This window comes from Notolabrus celidotus, chromosome 1 (assembly GCF_009762535.1).
Source record: "Notolabrus celidotus isolate fNotCel1 chromosome 1, fNotCel1.pri, whole genome shotgun sequence".
Lineage (NCBI taxonomy): Eukaryota > Metazoa > Chordata > Actinopteri > Labriformes > Labridae > Notolabrus > Notolabrus celidotus.
This window is the reverse complement of record NC_048272.1, coordinates 32,068,415-32,086,546: the sequence shown is the minus strand read 5'-3', so window position 1 is coordinate 32,086,546 and position 18,132 is coordinate 32,068,415. Positions and strand designations below refer to the sequence as shown.

General features: G+C 41.8%; 1 protein-coding gene across 3 annotated transcripts in view; it reads left to right on the top strand.

The window, feature by feature from the left end:
- The window catches only part of LOC117832576 (dedicator of cytokinesis protein 3-like), a 267,287-nt gene that overhangs the window by 234,651 nt on the left and 14,504 nt on the right, over positions 1-18,132 (top strand). Inside the window, exons 24-43 of one of the 3 annotated variants that reach the window (XM_034711804.1) lie at positions 1,453-1,623; positions 3,777-3,969; positions 4,425-4,552; positions 5,878-6,024; positions 8,833-8,931; positions 9,015-9,109; positions 9,212-9,287; positions 11,247-11,347; positions 12,191-12,249; positions 13,565-13,713; positions 13,957-14,042; positions 14,302-14,328; positions 14,760-14,855; positions 15,217-15,277; positions 16,467-16,560; positions 16,650-16,798; positions 16,892-16,978; positions 17,411-17,515; positions 17,658-17,799; positions 17,909-18,075. In XM_034711804.1, the coding sequence (XP_034567695.1) occupies positions 1,453-1,623; positions 3,777-3,969; positions 4,425-4,552; positions 5,878-6,024; positions 8,833-8,931; positions 9,015-9,109; positions 9,212-9,287; positions 11,247-11,347; positions 12,191-12,249; positions 13,565-13,713; positions 13,957-14,042; positions 14,302-14,328; positions 14,760-14,855; positions 15,217-15,277; positions 16,467-16,560; positions 16,650-16,798; positions 16,892-16,978; positions 17,411-17,515; positions 17,658-17,799; positions 17,909-18,075 (2,232 nt within the window). The remainder of the gene's footprint in view (positions 1-1,452; positions 1,624-3,776; positions 3,970-4,424; positions 4,553-5,877; positions 6,025-8,832; positions 8,932-9,014; positions 9,110-9,211; positions 9,288-11,246; positions 11,348-12,190; positions 12,250-13,564; positions 13,714-13,956; positions 14,043-14,301; positions 14,329-14,759; positions 14,856-15,216; positions 15,278-16,466; positions 16,561-16,649; positions 16,799-16,891; positions 16,979-17,410; positions 17,516-17,657; positions 17,800-17,908; positions 18,076-18,132) is intronic. The other 2 variants (XM_034711939.1, XM_034711880.1) reach the window with 2 other exon arrangements.

The window sequence follows — 18,132 nt, the reverse complement described above, 5'->3', positions numbered from 1 at the left end:
ACTTTCATGAAGTTTACTCAGGTTATCTTTTCTTGAACCTGAAAACAATACAAAAATGACCTTATTAATACAAACAAAGCAGACTATACATATCGACACATGTGTTCCAAAAGTTGAACTGTTTCAACCGAGAGCGCTCAGAACACTGTGACTAAAATTAGCTAACGCTGAGGGAGTTTTTTGCGCTAAGGGCGCTGAGCTCGTAAAACGCTGAATCAAATTGAGTTTGAATAGAAAACAGGCGCTGCCAGCCCCCTAATTCAACGAAAAAAACGGTATCCTTACATTTACATGGATACAAAACAACATTGTGGCTCAAATACATCCTAACTGACATAATACTTACAGACGTTGCATTATATATACTACAATAAATGACATAAAACCTTAATACTCTAGAAACCTTCACAGCAGGGTGAAAGCTAAAGTCTATGGTCATTTTTTTTTAGCTCAATGTAACTTAAGTTGAGACGGTGCAATTTTTTTAAAGAAGTATATGATGCTTTCCTGCAGAGAGAACTTGAGGCAATTTATCCTGTTCTTATTAATAATTCTCAGCACAAGTATCATATCAGACAAGGACTAACTCTGCAGCTGGCTTGTACTCGATGAGCAACAGGAGAAAGCAACAAAACAGTCATTCGTGCATGATGCTTCTTTAACTCTGCAAAGCAAAAGCCACATCAACACTGTAATACCCAAGTGATTGTTGCACTTGACCTCCAGAAACCACAGATCAGCAGGGTCATTAATTCAACAAGAAAAATAAAGAAAACTAAAGTTGAAAACCTCTCCTCTCATTTCCCCCTTCAACGTCTTTGTGGGCTTCTTCATCATTATTGTAACATCTGTCTGATTCTTCCCACTGACTGTCCTCGCTCAGTTTATACACAACAAGCAGATTGCATATGTTCATTATTGCATCAGTGTTGTAGGCAGAGCTGAGAATAGCTGCACCATCTGGAGCAGATGTACTCAATGTTCCTCAGTTAGAAGAAGAACGCAGCTCAGAGCCCTGAAATATAAATCAGATTCAAATGGGTCACTGTCATGTGAAAGTGGACGCTGTGAATTATTGACGAGAGTTTTGACACTTTCTGCAGCCGTGGGTTTTTTCTACATCTGTCCAGCCTGTTTGAATCCCAGTCTGCTAGGCTCCTTCTGCACAAACTGAACCTGTTCATCCTTTTTGAAACAGAGGACAGTGTCATCTCTGCTCTGTTTATTTATTTTACATGAACATTACTGGCATTTCAAGGAGCATGTCCTTCAGTTATTTTTAGCTAGCACACTTCTGAATGTCCATGCAAAAGTCTTATTGCAACTGCTGTTATGCAGCTGTTAACCAGGAGGGGGCAGTATCACAAACAGAATCAAATATTATTAAATGTTGTGTTTCTTATCTCTTACTCTGGTTTCTGACCGCTTCTCTGTCACCTTCTCATCCCTCAGGCTCTTGAGTACCTCTTTAAGTTCATCATCCAGTCTCGCATCCTTTACTCCCGAGCCACCTGCGGTATGGAGGAGGATCAGTTTCGAACCAGCATCCAGGAGCTGTTTCAGTCCATCCGCTTCGTCCTCAGCCTGGACAGCCGTAACTCAGAGACACTTATCTTCACCCAGGTGAGGAAACACACACAGAGGGAATGTGGATCAGACTCTCAAGTCTTCTTTTCTCCTCTCATTATTATTTTTGAGTAGCATCAAACGTCCAAATGATTGTTAAATGTGCCTTTACTGCGTGAGTAATCTCTGTTCTGCATAGAAGAAAGGTTGCTGAAACTGTCTTTGTAGTTTAGATGTGACTGTTTTTGGCTTCAACAGCCGATCCCATGATTTAGTTTCATCAGCTGATAGTTTAAAAACCTGTCTTTATTAGTTTAACATCTCCTTTTAGTTGTTTTGATCTGATCTGATCTACTTTATCTCTCTACCTGTACCTCGAACCTTTCCCTGCTTCTTCACCTCACAACCCTTTTTCAATCTCCCACAATTCTTTGCTCCATCCTTTGGGTCCCTGTTATTCCTCCCGGGCCTCTCCCCTCCACACCCGTACACCACAGGGCTCCCAGCCTTGTCCAGGCCCAAATCAGGCCCCCGGCCCCGGTGCTGGGCCTGCAGCTCCCTTAGCACTAGCTCCCACCCTGGGCCAAGCCCCGCCCCCTGCCCCAGGACAGGCTCCTGGCAGCGGGCAGGCCAACTGCTCTCAGGCCTGGAGCTCCAACGCTCTGCGGCCGCTGTCAGTAAGTAACCGTGTGGTTTCAAACACCTCGCTGCCTGTGTGAAGCCCAGAGTCCTAACTCACCTGATCAGCTGTTTGTGAGCCTAACATCACACACACACACACCCTTTGCGCACACACACTCCTTGACCCTGCACAACCACCACTGCCTCACACACCAGCCCACAGTCCTCCATCCTCAAGTCCTGTACATAAAGATGGACAACACATCTTCACCTCCTCCTATTGTACAAAAGTGAAGCTAAAGCTGCTTTCACACCTGTCTTGTTAAAATTTGTTGTGAAACAGGAGGTGTGTCCCTCCTTGGCCCGGGTTGTATGAACATGTGTGATCACAGCAATCACACTCTGAAACAAAACAAGTTCTCTATAACCCCACTGTGACGGACAATAGATGCTATGCTGTTGGGAACTGCTGTTCAACCTCTGCAGAGCCAAAACACAATTTTAACTTAACGATAGAACTACTCAGGAATCATTAGGAGAATTGATAAGGAATTGGATTGATAAGCAGAATCAACAATGGCATTGACATTGATAAAATCTTATCAATTCAATGACTCTTGTGTTGGTGTTTGTTATGTTTCCTCTCACCGTTCCTCCTCCAATCTGATAATCCGGTGCACACAGCGCTGCAGGAGCCTCATTGGTCAATGAAGCTGCCAATCATGTTGGCGGGTTTTATGACATGTACTGCAGCCAGTCATTAGGGGGAGCTCTGGATGTTTTGGCTTCACTTTTAGGGAGCTTTCATGTTGTCCATCTTTTTATACAGTCTCTTCCCAAAACTGATTCAGAACACAGGTTTACTTCTCATTTCCTCGTCCTCTGAAAACCATCTACCTCGTATGAAACCTGAACGTGTGAGGAATATGAAGAAATAACTAAGCCTTCTGCTAAGAGTGCTCAGCTTTCATTATGACAGAATCCATGCACCTTTATAAGACCTACTGAAGTCAAAAACAGGCCTCTGACCTTCAGACTGTTCTAAACCAAGATTTCCTTCACCTGTCACAGCAGATCTTTCTGTTTTTCATTAACTTTTCCTTCTCTTCTGTTTTTTAATGCTTAACTTCTTCCTCCTTCAAAGATCTTGTCTTGTTGGGATGTCTTATCTGCAAAAGAGTTGTGCTGATCCCCTGTTTTCCTTTCAAATGTCTCAGCTGGTGAAAAGCTGTGACACAAATTGCTTTATTTATAAATCAAACCATCACATACTTAATTGGAAACTGGCTCAAAAACTAAAGACCATGTAGAGTAAAATGACAAAAGTAAAATCAGTGTTTTTTTCACTCTACTGAGCATTTTGTGATTCATCTTTTCCCCGTGTGCACTCTAACTCACCTCCTCTCTCCTTCATTATGTTATAGAATAAAGTCCTGCTCACATTTCTCTCCCCTTCAAACACGGACGTTTACATTATTAACCTTACAACCCTCTGTCTTTTGCTTTAACCTTGTTTTTCCATCACATTCTCCCTAACAAACTCCTCCCCTCCTCATCACTCACCCTCTCCTCTCCCTCCTCTTCCTCAGGCCGCTCTGTTGAACTCGTTCCCGGCGATCTTCGATGAGTTGCTGCAGATGTTCACGGTTCAGGAGGTGGCCGAATTTGTGCGAGGTACTCTGGGCAGCATGCCGTCCACGGTGCACATCGGACAGTCCATGGACGTGGTCAAACTGCAGAGCATCGCCAGGACTGTGGACAGCCGGCTCTTCTCTTTCCCAGGTATCAACACAACCTGTTTTTATCCTCCTGTCTAAATGTGTCATATATAATAGAAACATGAACACTTTGGTCTTAATAGAGGCGATGATAAAGAACTCTTTCTGCTGTCATTCCTTCTTAACAAACAATAAATGTTTTGTCATCTTACTTTGTTCTGACTCTGAAGACAATCCTCTAAAAAACTGATCAATCAATGTTCCTTGTAGAGCTTTGAAAAGGGGGCCGGCTTTATAAGCTTAGAATAACTTTGAGCTTACGATATCGGTTTTTAAGTGTTCTTAGGTATTAAACTACAGCAGCTTCACATCATACAGAGAACAGAGAAACTAGTCCTCCACAAAGCGGAGTTCTAGTATTGATGCTGCGTGTGTGTTTGTGTGTGTGTGTGTGTGTGTGTGTGTGTGTGTGTGTGTGTGTGTGTGTGTGTGTGTGTGTGTGTGTGTGTGTGTCCTCAGAGTCTCGGAGGATCCTGCTTCCTGTGGTCCTTCATCACATCCACCTTCACCTGAGGCAGCAGAAGGAGCTGCTCATCTGTTCAGGAATACTCAGCTCCATCTTCTCTATTATCAAGACTGGCTCACTGGTAACACACACATACGCACACACACACGCACACGCACACACACACACACACACACACACACACACACACACACACACGCACACGCACACGCACACATAGACAGCACTATATTTAATGTCTAACGTACAAGCCATGTGTGTGTTTGCTGTTGGAAGGTCTGACTTGAGATCTTTACAGTTGTTCGGATTTATTTATTCACTTAATTGACTGTAGATATGAAATGTTAATTAAAGCTCAGATGCCCCCTACAGGCAGCGGCGTTTATTACACCCCCTCAGGGGTGTGTTCATGAGGTTACCCCCTTATAATCTGATTGGCTGCTCCTAGTGTCACTTAAAAATAAAGCACTATGATTGGTTATTTTTCTTGTCACAGGTGGAGCTAATGTTAAAACAGCTATTTGTGTGTGTTGAAACTGATCGCAGGGAGCTTTTTTACATTTCAATGTAGCACATTTTCCTTTTGTACATTTAATTGGTAATTTAGACAAACATCTTTTAAAAATATGAAGCTTAAAAGACGTTCCATCTACTTTTTATTAAAATCATATATATATGATTCAGGGTTTCAGGTCAAAAAAAGGTGAAATTTATTTTAACGACATGAAAGTAACAAGTAAAGTAATAAAAAAACAATATGAATATCTGAGAAAACATGTTCACTTAATGCAGGAATCAAACATCTTTATGATAATTTTAGTACTATCTTAAAGTAGGTATGATCAGTGGAGATAGAAAGAGGTTTTTATTTGTCTTTGTTCACATACTGTATGGCCAACTCTGCATAAACCCCCCCAGTCTAAAAAAGACTGGACACGACCCAGGATGTATGATGCATAGTGTTTATTTTTGTTGCGTTATCTGAAGCCCGTCTGGGTGGGCATGAACAATTACTCCACTCCACTCCACTTCCTTGTTTACGGCTTCTTAACATACAGTAATCTAACAAATGAAAGTTTGGTAAAATAAAACACATCCTTTTGTAGAAACATCCCAGCACCAAGAATGCAAGATATTATTTTAGTTGCATAACATAAACTTTCTCCTTCTGTGAATGAAATGTGCAAAATAGAACAAGGGTATGAGTTTCTTTTGTGTGGACTCACTGAGTGTTATCTGTGTGACATCGTCAGCATTTCTTCAGTCTTTCTACTTAAATTCTAAATCTGACCTTCTCAGTGTGTCTTATATGTGTCACACTCTGAAATTTAGAAAATGGTCCCTTTTTCTTCTCTTTTTATCCCTCCTTCCCTTTTCTGCTTCCCCATCAAATGTCCAACTTCCTCACAAATTGTTCCCTTTTTCTTCTCTGCACTCTTCCCTCAGGACACGTCGGTGCAGGAGGAGGTGGAGATGATGGTGGAGTCCTTGCTGGACGTCCTCCTGCAGACCCTGCTGTCAATCATGAGCAAGAGCCAATCGCAGGAGGCGGTAAGGGGTCAACGCTGTCCGCAGTGCACCGCGGAGATCACTGTTAGTAACTAACAATACGACTTCTTCAACCTCATCCGCTACCCATAACCCATCCTCTGTGTGTCTGTGTCTCTATCAGAGAGTCGGGCAATAACTCTTTAGTCTCTCTATCATCAGAACGTTTCAAAATCTAAAAAGTTCAAATTAACTAAATCTGTCCCAGTGTGATTTTATTTAACGACTCAAGTGAACCGATTTGGATTATGAAGACTTGAGTCAATAAATGTATCCTCTCAAAGGTGATGATTGGATATTTATCAGACTTAAAATGATGTCCACATTGCCCTCCTCTTATCCATCCATGCATCCATCCTGTCACTGACCCATCCATTGTCCTCACATCTTCTGTTCTCTCTCTTTTTTAACAACCTTCTGTCTTTATCCTCCTTCTCTTCCTCTCATTTTGCATCCCTGCATGACTTTATAAATGTCATCTAAGTTCTTGTTCTGCTCCTCTTTGCATCCCAATTTTAGTGTATCTGTTTATGGACAAGAACGGTTTGTATCCTAGTTCGACTGTAGAGGTGACTTACGTGTGTTTGCTCAGGTTGTGTGTATTTTCTTCCCTCACAATTTGGACTATAGATTAATCTGGACTTCCAAAACTTTTACTTTTGACACACTCTCATGGAGGGTTTGTCTCATGACTGACTGCCATTTGATCACTTCACTGTAAAATCAAACCAACCCTGCAGTGAATCTTAAATAGCGTCAAATCTACCCTCCTTTTAACTACTAATTGGAAGCTAAAGGTCTAATAACAAAAATAACAAAGATAACGTGAAGGACTGAAGCTCCAGTTTGCTCAACATAGTCCTTGCAATGATTTATAGCGTGGTACACTTGGGCCCTGTCTGTACATTTTTGGTGCTCAAAGGACTTTTACTTACACAAAGTTTTAAAGTAGCTCCAGTAGATACTTCAGCCAGCATCCATCAAACAGCTGTAATGACTGCAATGAAACTCCTACTGCTAAATGTGTTCAATAAAGGTCCAAAGTTCCTAAACTTTTTCTGCAGGGCCCTCCTTTGGTAGATGAAAACATTGTCAAGCCCTCCTTCTCCTCAACAAACACACCAACACCTAAACACATTCAAACACACTAAAGCACACCATCAGACACATCCTCGGAAATATTTAGAAAAACCAACGAGTCACTTTTACATAGAGAGGAGTTAAAGTGACACCATAACATGCTACTGCCACATTTTTTTACTTGTGTGCAGCCCGTGGAGGTGAAGGAGGGCAGGGTGTGACTTGTCGTAGTGTCTTGTCTTTGTTTTAGGAGTGTTGATGATTGGTGTATCAATCAATCAATCAATCAATCAATCAATCAATCAATCAATCAATCAATCAATCAATCAATCAATCAATCAATCTATAAATCAATCAATCAATCAATCAATCAATCAATCAATCAATCAATCAATCAATCAATCATCAATCTTTATTTATATACCACCAAATCACAACAGTTAGCCTCAGACTCTTTACAAACAAAGCAGGTCTAGGCCCTACTCTATGTTCTATTATTAACAAAGACCCAACATCAAGACAGGATAAGACACAGTCCCATCCTACAGACAGGACTCAGTCTGACCTCATCTTAATCCACCATGAGCAGAGCACTTTGCAGCATTTAGCAAGTTAAAGTGGCAAGGACAAACTTCCTTTAACAGGCAGAAACCTCCAGCAGGATCAGACTCATGTTAGACACACATCTGCTGAGACTGAGTTAAAGAGAGGGATAGAGAGAGATAAAATGAGAGAGATGATAGTGTTTAGATGGATAGTCGTAGTTGTACCAGCTGGAGTCTAGCACGTCCACAGCAGAGATCCAGAGGAACCTACGAGACAAGGGAGCTCAGGGACTCCAGAAAGGTCTATGGTTAGTAACTTTAATGGGACAGGAAGACTAAAGTAAGTGACAGGCAGAGAGAGAAGAAAGAGGGGAGAGAGGAGATCCCAGTGTGTCAGTGCGTCAGTTCCCCTGGCATACTAAGCCTATAGCAGCATCACTAAGAGCTGGTCCAAACCTGAGTCAGCTCTAACTATAAGCTTTATCAAAAAGGAAAGTTTTAAACATACTCTTAAAAGTATAGAGGGTGTCTGCTTCCCGGATCCTGACTGGTAGATGATTTCAAATGAGAGGGGCCTGATAACTAAAGGCTGGACCTCCCATACTATTTGTGTGTAGTAGATTCATCATCAGTCTTACGTTCACCTGGCAGTCCTTTTTAAAAACCTGGCCATGCTTTGATAGCAGTGCAGAGCAGTATGCAGTTATTAAGCCTTGCTGTGAGCCCTCTGTCCTATCTTCAAGACCCTCACAACCCCCAGTTTGGGAGTCACTGCATGAAGATAAGGAACCAGAACGTCGATCCCTGCAAAGCCACCAGAATCCAGTAACAGAGAAGGATCATTTTTGCCTTGCAGGATGAGTGAGCTGTGAGTCTGTCGCTGCTTTATTTAGGTCACACAAAAAGGTGATCAAGGAAGAATTGGACCAGCAGCCTTTGTGTTCTGTATGGTTAAGTTTCTGTTTCTGTCAGTGGAATCTGTCAGCTTTCAGAGAATCAGACACTTTGAGTAACGGTCAGAGTTTGTTGAGAGCCAAAATGAGCACTTTGTGTCTCACAGCGATGAGGCCCAGAGGAGGAAGTTGAAGCCTTTACAACCTGTTTTGTGTTTGCTGACTGAAGCAGTTTTATCTAGTTATATTTAATAAAAACAACAACCACAATATTTACAACAACATTACACATTGAACTCTGCTCACATGTCCTTCCCCTGATTTCTTATTGTCAGGGAGAGTACGTGTCCTGCCTCCTGTCCCTCCTCCGACAGATGACCGATATCCACTTCCAGCACCTGATGGAAAACTTCCAGAGCAAAGAGGAGCTGAAGGTAAAGGAGAGCTTTGAATGAAGCCACATGACACTCGTGTCTCTGAAGTTACTCTCTCACTCCTCTCTGTCTTCTCTCTGCAGGAGTTCTTGTTGAAGATCCTGTGTGTGTTCAGAAACCTGATGAAGCTCAGTATCTTCCCTCGGGACTGGAACATCATGAGGCTGCTCACCAGCAAGTAAGACAGAGACAAGCTGTAACAGACATATGATGGTGTGTGTATGTGAAACAACACACTGCTTACAGTACCAGTGACTGTTTGTGTGTCTCCACTCTGCAGCATCATCCTGACCACAGCTCAATACCTGTCTCCTGCTCTGCACAAGAACTTCACAGAGGCTGAGTTCGACTTCAAGGTACGGGGCTTCCCTGCAGCCTGCACTAGTAGCATATATACTATCATTAACCTCCACACCAGGCAATAGGTAATCTAACTAGCAAACAGGATCTGATCCAGTATGATCTAAACATCAGGAAACACTGGGAGTTCAGATCATACTGTCCGGAACAAGTTTCATGCATAAAAAAAACATTTTTATGTTTTATTTGGAGAGATGATTCACCAGGAATGATGTAGTTGATGTAGTTTTTTAACTTTGACCTGGATCATGTGGCGACATCAAGTCACAACAGTATACTTGTGCATGTCTGGAGGATGACAAATGATGACCAGCTTCTACCGTAGTCGTACATCATCATTCTGTTGTAGCAGTTCTTTAAATTTTGAACTTGATGCAAGTTTCAGAATCAGAATCAGAAATACTTTATTTGTCCCGGGGAAGAAATTCAGTTATTACATTTGCTTACATGATAAGTAAGAATATCAAATAATATTAATAGAAAAAACTCATGAAATAAGATATAAATAAGGCCAGACAGGTTGGAAGCCGTCGATGGTAACAGTGTGGTCGGGAATATCCTCTGCATTCTTGAAACTCCCTTTGACTCCTGGCTAGTCCTGTTAGCTCGTCCATCTTATTAGTCAGAGATCTCACGTTGCCCATGATGAGAGAGGGGAGACACGGCTTATATCTCCTCTCCATAAACTCCCCACTTGTTATACTAGCTCTCCTCCCTCATAGCTTTATGCCTCCTCTGCAGCCCCTATGCGTCCTAATTCTCCAGAGTTCTGAAGGAATACCCAGCGGTTTGGCGGATTAACTGTCCAGCTTCAGCTCAACCATCTGTACACAGGGCTATCCAAACAATCCATTGGACGGCTCCAGCTCATTCAGAACACTGCAGCCAGAATCCTGACACATACAAGAACATTTTATCAGATCACCCCGGCTCTCAAAACACTTCATTGGCTCCCCGTTCAATACAGAATCACTTTCAAAATCATATTACTAATCCATAAAGCACTCAATGGTTCAGCTCCCCAGTACATTTCTGACTTGCTCACAGTGTATAACCTGACCTGGATCCTTAGGTCAGCAGGTTGAAGTCTTTCAACCATACCCAGAGTCAAATCAAAGTCTGGTGAAGGGACCTTTAGTTACTGTGGTCCTTCTCTTTGGAATAAACTGCCTGCTGACCTCAGGTCCATCACTACTGTATCTACTTTTAAAAAAAGACTGAAAACATATTTATTTTACAGAGCGTTTGAATAATATAATGACTGTTGTGACTGGCTGCATGTGCAGCAACACTTGCTGTTTGTTTGATTGCTGTTTGTTGTGTTTGATGTATGTTGGGTGTATCTATTATTTTTCTATGTTTTTATTGACTTTTTTAATGTTTTTATGTTTTAATTCTTAATGTAAAGCACATTGAGCTTACGTGTAATGAACTGTGCTTTATAAACAACATTGCTATCGCTATCTGAGCACGCAGAAATGCAATTAAAAGTTAAAGTTGGTGATTTCACCTTGAAAAACAATCCACAGCTCTCACCAGCAAAATGACAGAAGAGGTCACAACCTGAATAAATTACCAGATAAAAATCAGACAAGTATGATGACGAAAGACCGCAAATCAAAGGCATTATGTAGTTTTTAACACTTTTTGGAGTATACAACCAGACTGCCAGTTTTATGGACCCTTTATTGTACATTTAAAATCATTGATCCTGATTATTTTTATGATATTTGTATCAGCTAGATAAACAGTATAAAACACTCATAACATGAAAAACTGGGTGAAGACAGTTCCTCTCTGAGTCACCTCCTGGTGACAAACAATATATGAAGTTACTTTATGGTTAAAGATCCTTAAAGGAGACCAGAAACAGAAGTTCACACTTGGTCAGTGTTAAATGATCCTCCTCTGTTTGTATCAGTATAACGTGTATCTGTGTGTGTTTGCACGAGCAGGTGTGGAACTCCTACTTCAGTCTGGCGGTGCTCTACATCAACCAGCCGAGTTTACAGCTTGAAAACCTGAGTCCTGCAAAGAGGAAGAAGGTGTTGGATAAGTAAGGACACACACAAAAAAAACACTTGCACATACAGTAGACAGGAAGAGCAGCAACACAACAGACAAATGCATTCAGTCTTTATGACGTTTCCTGACTTGTTGCTGAAATAAACCTCAACCCACGACCCCGTTGTCCTCCGAGTCGTGTGTCATGAAACTGAAATGTTGAGTCAGAGGTAAAGGACCCATCTTCCTCTATGAAGTGAGACGGCACTTCAAACTCACTGACCTGTTTTTCAGTCCTGCAGGCACATTTACTCGAGGGTTAGGGTTAGCTTGTTTCCTTCTCTACTGGTCCTTTTCAAGCAGACACTGATCTCATTAAACGTCTTCAGGCACCAGCAGCTCCGTCTGTTTTAATTCAGGTCCTATGCTCTCAGAAAACTGGTGAAATGAAACTGAAGACTCTGGTGGGAGTGTGATGTTGGGTGGGTGTGGTAGAATAGAATCATATTAAAATGTGCACAAGCTGAACTTTCAGCGTCCCTGTTATGAGTAGTAGATTCCATTTGAGTTTGTAGAGTGGATCACAGACTGAATGCAGGGAAGCTATCTGTGTGGAAAGAAACAGGAGAGACACATTGTTCAAAATGCAATCCAGGCTCCTATCAGCTATCATATGATGAATCTTTAACTTTTAATCAATCATGTATCAGCATTATCTCCCATAAATGGACACATGAGAGATGTTATTTAAAACCCTCAGAGGATGAATCATCCTCAGACTTTTTTCAATTGCTTTCTGAAGTTTGATCCTTTTAGTTTTAAGGCTCCATAATCACGACTAAAAAACAAACTTTGAACCCCACAATGAGAGTTATAATGTTCTGTCTGTCTGCAGGTACGGTGACATGAGAGTGATGATGACCTACGAGCTGTTCAGCATGTGGCAGAATTTGGGTAAGATTTCCTCCACACATTTTTTTAATCTCCAGCCTTAAGATGACGCCCTGAACTCTCACAGATTCAATGAACATCAGGCGGGCTATGCTATGTTTGTAAATCCACAAGGGTTCAAAAATGAAGAATTTAAGGATGACGTGAGAACACAGCTAGTAAAAGTCAGGGTAACTCACCTTGACTGAGTGGAAGGACATGATGATGAAGCTGCTTTATTCTCTTTACTGTCAGCAAGTGTTTTCTTTTCCACTCAGTTGTTAATACTGAGAATATGTAGAACACTAAACAGTGACTACCACAGCGCTGTTCTTCCCCTTAGACCCCCCCCCCCCCCCCCCCCCTCTGTCCAACAGGGAAAATCTCCCTCTGTGAGAGACATGGGAATCTGCAGCTTTGGAAAATTTCAGGGATGGATGGAGTACATGTGTGGTAAACACAAAAGAAGAAAAACAGCATTACATAAAATGACCTTACAAAAAGGTTGTTTAACTTTAGCAACAAACATATTACATCTCTGCAGGCATTCAGCAAAAAAACATTACTTTTTTTTCTATAATTAAGTCTAAACTATAAAAATTCCCTCTCCTCCTTTACTTAACCCTCCTATTATCCTTCGGGTCAATTGGACCCCATTTAATGTTTAACGTCTCTAAATTAATGACTAACATAATTTTTTTGGCTTCATATTTCATGAATTTTCCTAATTTAATGGGGACAAATGGGAAAACATAAAATTAAATTGTTGATATGTTCCAATTTCCTGTAAAAAAAATTACACATCGGTGTTCCTTGGGGTCAAATTGACCCCAGGCTGTTTTAGCTGTATAAAACATAAGAAATATCAACATTTTACACACATCTGTTTTGGTAATGATATTGAGGTCACTATAAAACACCATGTCTCTAAAGACATTCAATGATGTGTCCCGTGTCATATGTTTTGAAAACATAGAAACAAGGCAGGGCCGACAAGAACAAACTTGCAGCAGTTTGATGTTCTGTTTTAATGAAGTCCTTCTAAATGCTTTTAATTGTGCTTATGCTTGGAATATATTTTATTTAAAGGCTATTTAGGTAGTCATCAAAGAAACATAAAGTACCTGACACATAAACCTGGGTAACAATTAGTTTCTGCAGGTTTAAATTGCTGGGGTCAAATTGACCCCAAGGATGAAAGATGTTAGTAAATTTGAGGGTAACAAGAGGGTTAAATGCAAATCCCAATTTATTCACAGACACCTAAACATGCATGTAGAGTTACAGATCAACCCGCTGACGGAGTAACGGTGGGTTTGTTCATGTGTTCTGGTCGTAGGTGAGAATAAGATCCACTTCATCCCCGGTATGATCGGCCCGTTCCTGGGAGTGACGCTGGTGCCGCAGGTGGAGGTACGAAACATCATGATCCCCATCTTCCATGACATGATGGACTGGGAGCAACGCAAGAACGGGAACTTCAAACAGGTCTGCAAACACACACACACAACCTCAGACACACACACACACACACAACCTCAGACACACACACACACACACACACACACACACACACACACACACACACACACAACCTCAGACAAGTTTATAGACTCATCATCAACCAGAAAAACTGCAGAAACAGCTTCTCTTTAAGACCACAGAGGACCCACGGCATGTTATTTATCTTGTATAATGTGTGTGTGTTTGTTTTTGTGTGTGTGTGTGCAGGTGGAGGCTGAGCTGATTGATAAGTTGGACAGTTTGGTGTCTGAAGGGAAAGGAGATGAGAACTACAGAGAGCTCTTCAGTCTGCTGTAAGAGAGTCCTATAACATGAATCTGTTTGTCTCCGACACTGCGCTCTCTCTCTCTCTCTCTCTCTCTCTCTCTCTCTCTCTCTCTCTCTCTCTCTCTAATGTAAAACCAGCTTCATTTCTTCTGTCCCGTCTCTCCATCCCCGTTTTTTAATCCAGTGTAACTTCTTCCTTCACTCTCTCTCTCTAAGATAACACTAACCTCTCAGCTTCTGCTCTAACACTGCTCTTGTTTGCTTCACTCTTTGCTGCGGGACTAGAACCCAGCTGTTTGGGCCCTACCCCAGGTATGACATCATCATAATACTTACTCTCAGGTGTACATCTCTTTAGACCAAAGGTCTGCTAAATGAACTTGTACAGTTGGGAAAAAATAGCTTGTTTCTGTCTCTGAAAATAAACAGCCTCGTAGAGAAAGATGTGGATCTGTTGTAAAATATGTTGTGAATATTAAGGTAAAGTCAGTTAGTTAGGGGTCTATAAGGTCTTCATGAACAGCTTTTTGTTGACCTTGAAGCTCATGTGAAATAGAAAGAGTCCCAGAGACACCAGAGCTTAACCTTTCTTCCTTTGAGCATCACTAACACATTAAATCTCTAACTTCTGACTCCTGCTGAAAATGTCGACCAGCTTTATGAACATGATCATGATGGATTGGATGATCAGCAGGTTGTCAATGTGGTGCATTGTCTGATCTGTGCGTCTGTTTTTCTTGCAGCCTGTTGGAGAAGATCGAGCAGGAGACATGGAGAGAGACGGGAATCTCCTTCGTCACCTCGGTCACGCGGCTGATGGAGCGACTGCTGGACTACAGGTAACACACTGAGCAGTCTGCCCTACAAACACACACACACATACACACACACACACACACACACACACACACACACACACACACACACACACACACACACACACACAGCTTATAATGCATGCATGCTTTTGTATTTGATGCCACTGACTTTCTTTCAGTTTGAAGCTGCAGATTCTTCACATTCAAACATGTTAGGAAATGTAAACAACCTTTGTCTGCAGCTCTTAGGAGGCTTTGAGTGACTCTGAACTCCACACCACACTGAAATACAGCGGCTGATTCAGCAGAAGCTCATCGTGAGCAGAGAAAGGACTCCATCACTTGTAGCTGTTGTTTAACAGAGTTACCTGTTTTGTTTTAGGGACTGCATGAAGGGAGACGAGACAGAGAACAAGAAGATTGGCTGTACCGTTAACCTGCTGGTGAGATTTATTTCACTTTGATGCGTTCTACATTCACACTGCCAGGTTTACTCTCCCTACTTTCCCAACATGTTCATCTTTTCTTTTCTTTTTACCATTGCTTTATTTATTTATTTATTTATTTTAAGTTATATTTTTGGGCTTTTTCGCCTTATTTGATAGGACAGCTGAAGAGAGACAGGAAATGTGGGGAGTAGAGAGTGGGGGGGAAGACATGCAGGAAATGGTCGACCGGCCAGGAGTCTAATCGGCAACCTCTGCGACGAGGACTATGGTCTCTTGAATGTTTTTTTTAGGAGTACCACATAAAATGAATAAATGTTAAACAGGACTTAAAACTCAATTTAAAAGCATTTCAGTACAGTTAGAACCTAATAACTTTAAACTTGTGTTTTTTGTTAGAGATGTATAACTTTGCTGTATTTCACATTTCAAATTACTACATGATTCTGGCATTTAAGATCCTCTTCGATGGACTGTTTTGGTTTGCCCGGGTTGTTTACAAGTAGGAGCAGAGACATTTCAACTTTTGGAAATGTTTGAGCACACAGAAAATTAATTTGCTGATGTGGACTTCAACATCAGTGAGTAAGTTATTCTCAGGAAGTGCTGACTAAGGTTGTCAAAACAAAGCCATACTTAAATATTCTTCAATACCTCCTACTTAAAAACCTTTGTTTGTTTCAAGGTTCAAGATAAAACACATAAAAACACTCAGAGAGCTTGTTTTCTTTAATTCTAGAGGCAGAGAGTTCAGGGGCATAAAAACAGAAAGCTCTCTCTCACTTTGGGAGGGACACATGAGGAACATTTAAAAGAGAAGCATTCGGCTGTTAAGTTGAACATTTGCAGCCATGTGCAGGTTGACTGAAAAAAGAAATTATCCAGTTTACTTTCAGCCCAGGAGTTTGTTTGTTTTTTTGCTGTGGTTTCCAATCGGGCAGACGCTGTCACGCTGTTTGAAAGTCTGGTATGTGACAATCTCATCGTCCGTGCTAACTTCTATTATTCAATTACATCCAAGATTTTACATTTCTACTGCTGCCTTCATGTGCAGAAGAAGCTACTTTTTATCCTCTGTCCTGAGCCGACTGGCTTTTAAGTTACTGTAGAAATGGTAGACTGTTTAGTTAATCTAGATTTCATAGTTTGACATGCAAAAAAACAAGTGTGCTTTGAATCTTCACAGAATTTCTACAAGTCCGAGATCAACAAGGAGGAGATGTACATCCGCTACATTCACAAACTGTGTGACATGCACCTGCAGGCTGAGAACTACACCGGTACAGCACACACTAACATGAACACATAAACACACATGCAGGCTGCATGGAGGACATGTGATGACTGTTCCCTTGCTGTTCGTCCACAGAGGCTGCGTTCACTCTGCTGCTGTACTGGGAGCTGCTGCACTGGGACGAGCGGCCCCTCAAAGAGTTCCTGCATTATCCCGCCCAGACAGAGTGGCATCGCAAGGAGGGGCTCTGCCGCAAAGTCATACACTACTTCAATAAGGGGAAGGTACGGAGAGCATCTGCAGGCCTCAACGCTAAAACTCTCTATCCTTCTTTTACTCTCTTTCTTAAACTCTCTCTCTTTGTGTGTGTCTTTCAGTGTTGGGAGTTTGGTATCCCACTGTGCAGAGAGCTGGCCTTCCAGTATGAATCTCTGTATGACTACCAGAGTCTGAGCTGGATTCGGGTGAGCTGCGTCATCATCTCACATACACACACATACACACACACACACACACACACACACACACACACACACACACACACACACACACACACACACACTGCGGTGTCCGTCTATCAGTGAATCAGAAACCACAAAAACACATTTAAACACATCACTTCTCTTTTCACTCTGTCTCACTCTGAGCCTGCTTTCATTCCACTTCTCTTTTCGACCGCTCTGTTGAACCTTATGAAACACGTCATGTGTGAATGACAGACACACTGATGTAATAATTTATGAACAGGAAACATAACACAAGACTGGATATGAACCCTGACTGATGTTGGTTGATTCTAATTACAAATATAAAATGAATAAATGTGTTTATATCGACAAAGGTTTGAGTTTAGTTGTGATTTGATCCTCTTTCTGTCTTTATGTTTCCGTGTGTAGAAGATGGAGGCAGCTTATTATGACAATATCATGGAGCAGCAGCGTCTCGAGCCTGAGTTTTTCCGTGTCGGATTCTACGGCAGAAAGTTTCCCTTCTTCCTCAGAGTGAGTTTAACTTCTATCTGTCATATATATCATGTCTGTGATAAATAAAGATGAAACCTAAAATCTCTCAAAGCTCAAAAAGCTAAATCAAGTTTACAAAGCTCTTTAACTTCCTTCACTCTGTTTTGATTTCCTGCTCCAGAACAAAGAGTTCGTCTGTCGTGGCCATGACTACGAGAGGCTCGAGGCCTTCCAGCAAAGGATGCTGGGAGAATTCCCGCAGGCCATCGCGATGCAGCATCCCAATCAGCCGGATGAAGCCATTCTGCAGTGTGACGCTCAGTGTATCCTTCAACCAAAGACTGAGACTCATTTATGTGACACTGTTCTCTGTCTGTGTGCATGCTCACAGTTTATCTGGTTATATCTTTGACCTCCTCCTCTGCGGCTCAGACCTCCAGATCTACGCTGTCACACCAGTGCCGGATAGCATCACCGTCCTCCAGATGGACCGAGTCCCCGATCGCATCAAGAGCTTCTACCGGGTCAACAACGTCCGACGCTTCCGTTACGACCGACCCTTCCACAAAGGACCCAAAGACAGAGACAATGAGTTCAAGGTGAGCGAGGACAATCTCTTCTTATCAGGACAGAGAAGACAGGGCAACGACAGATAC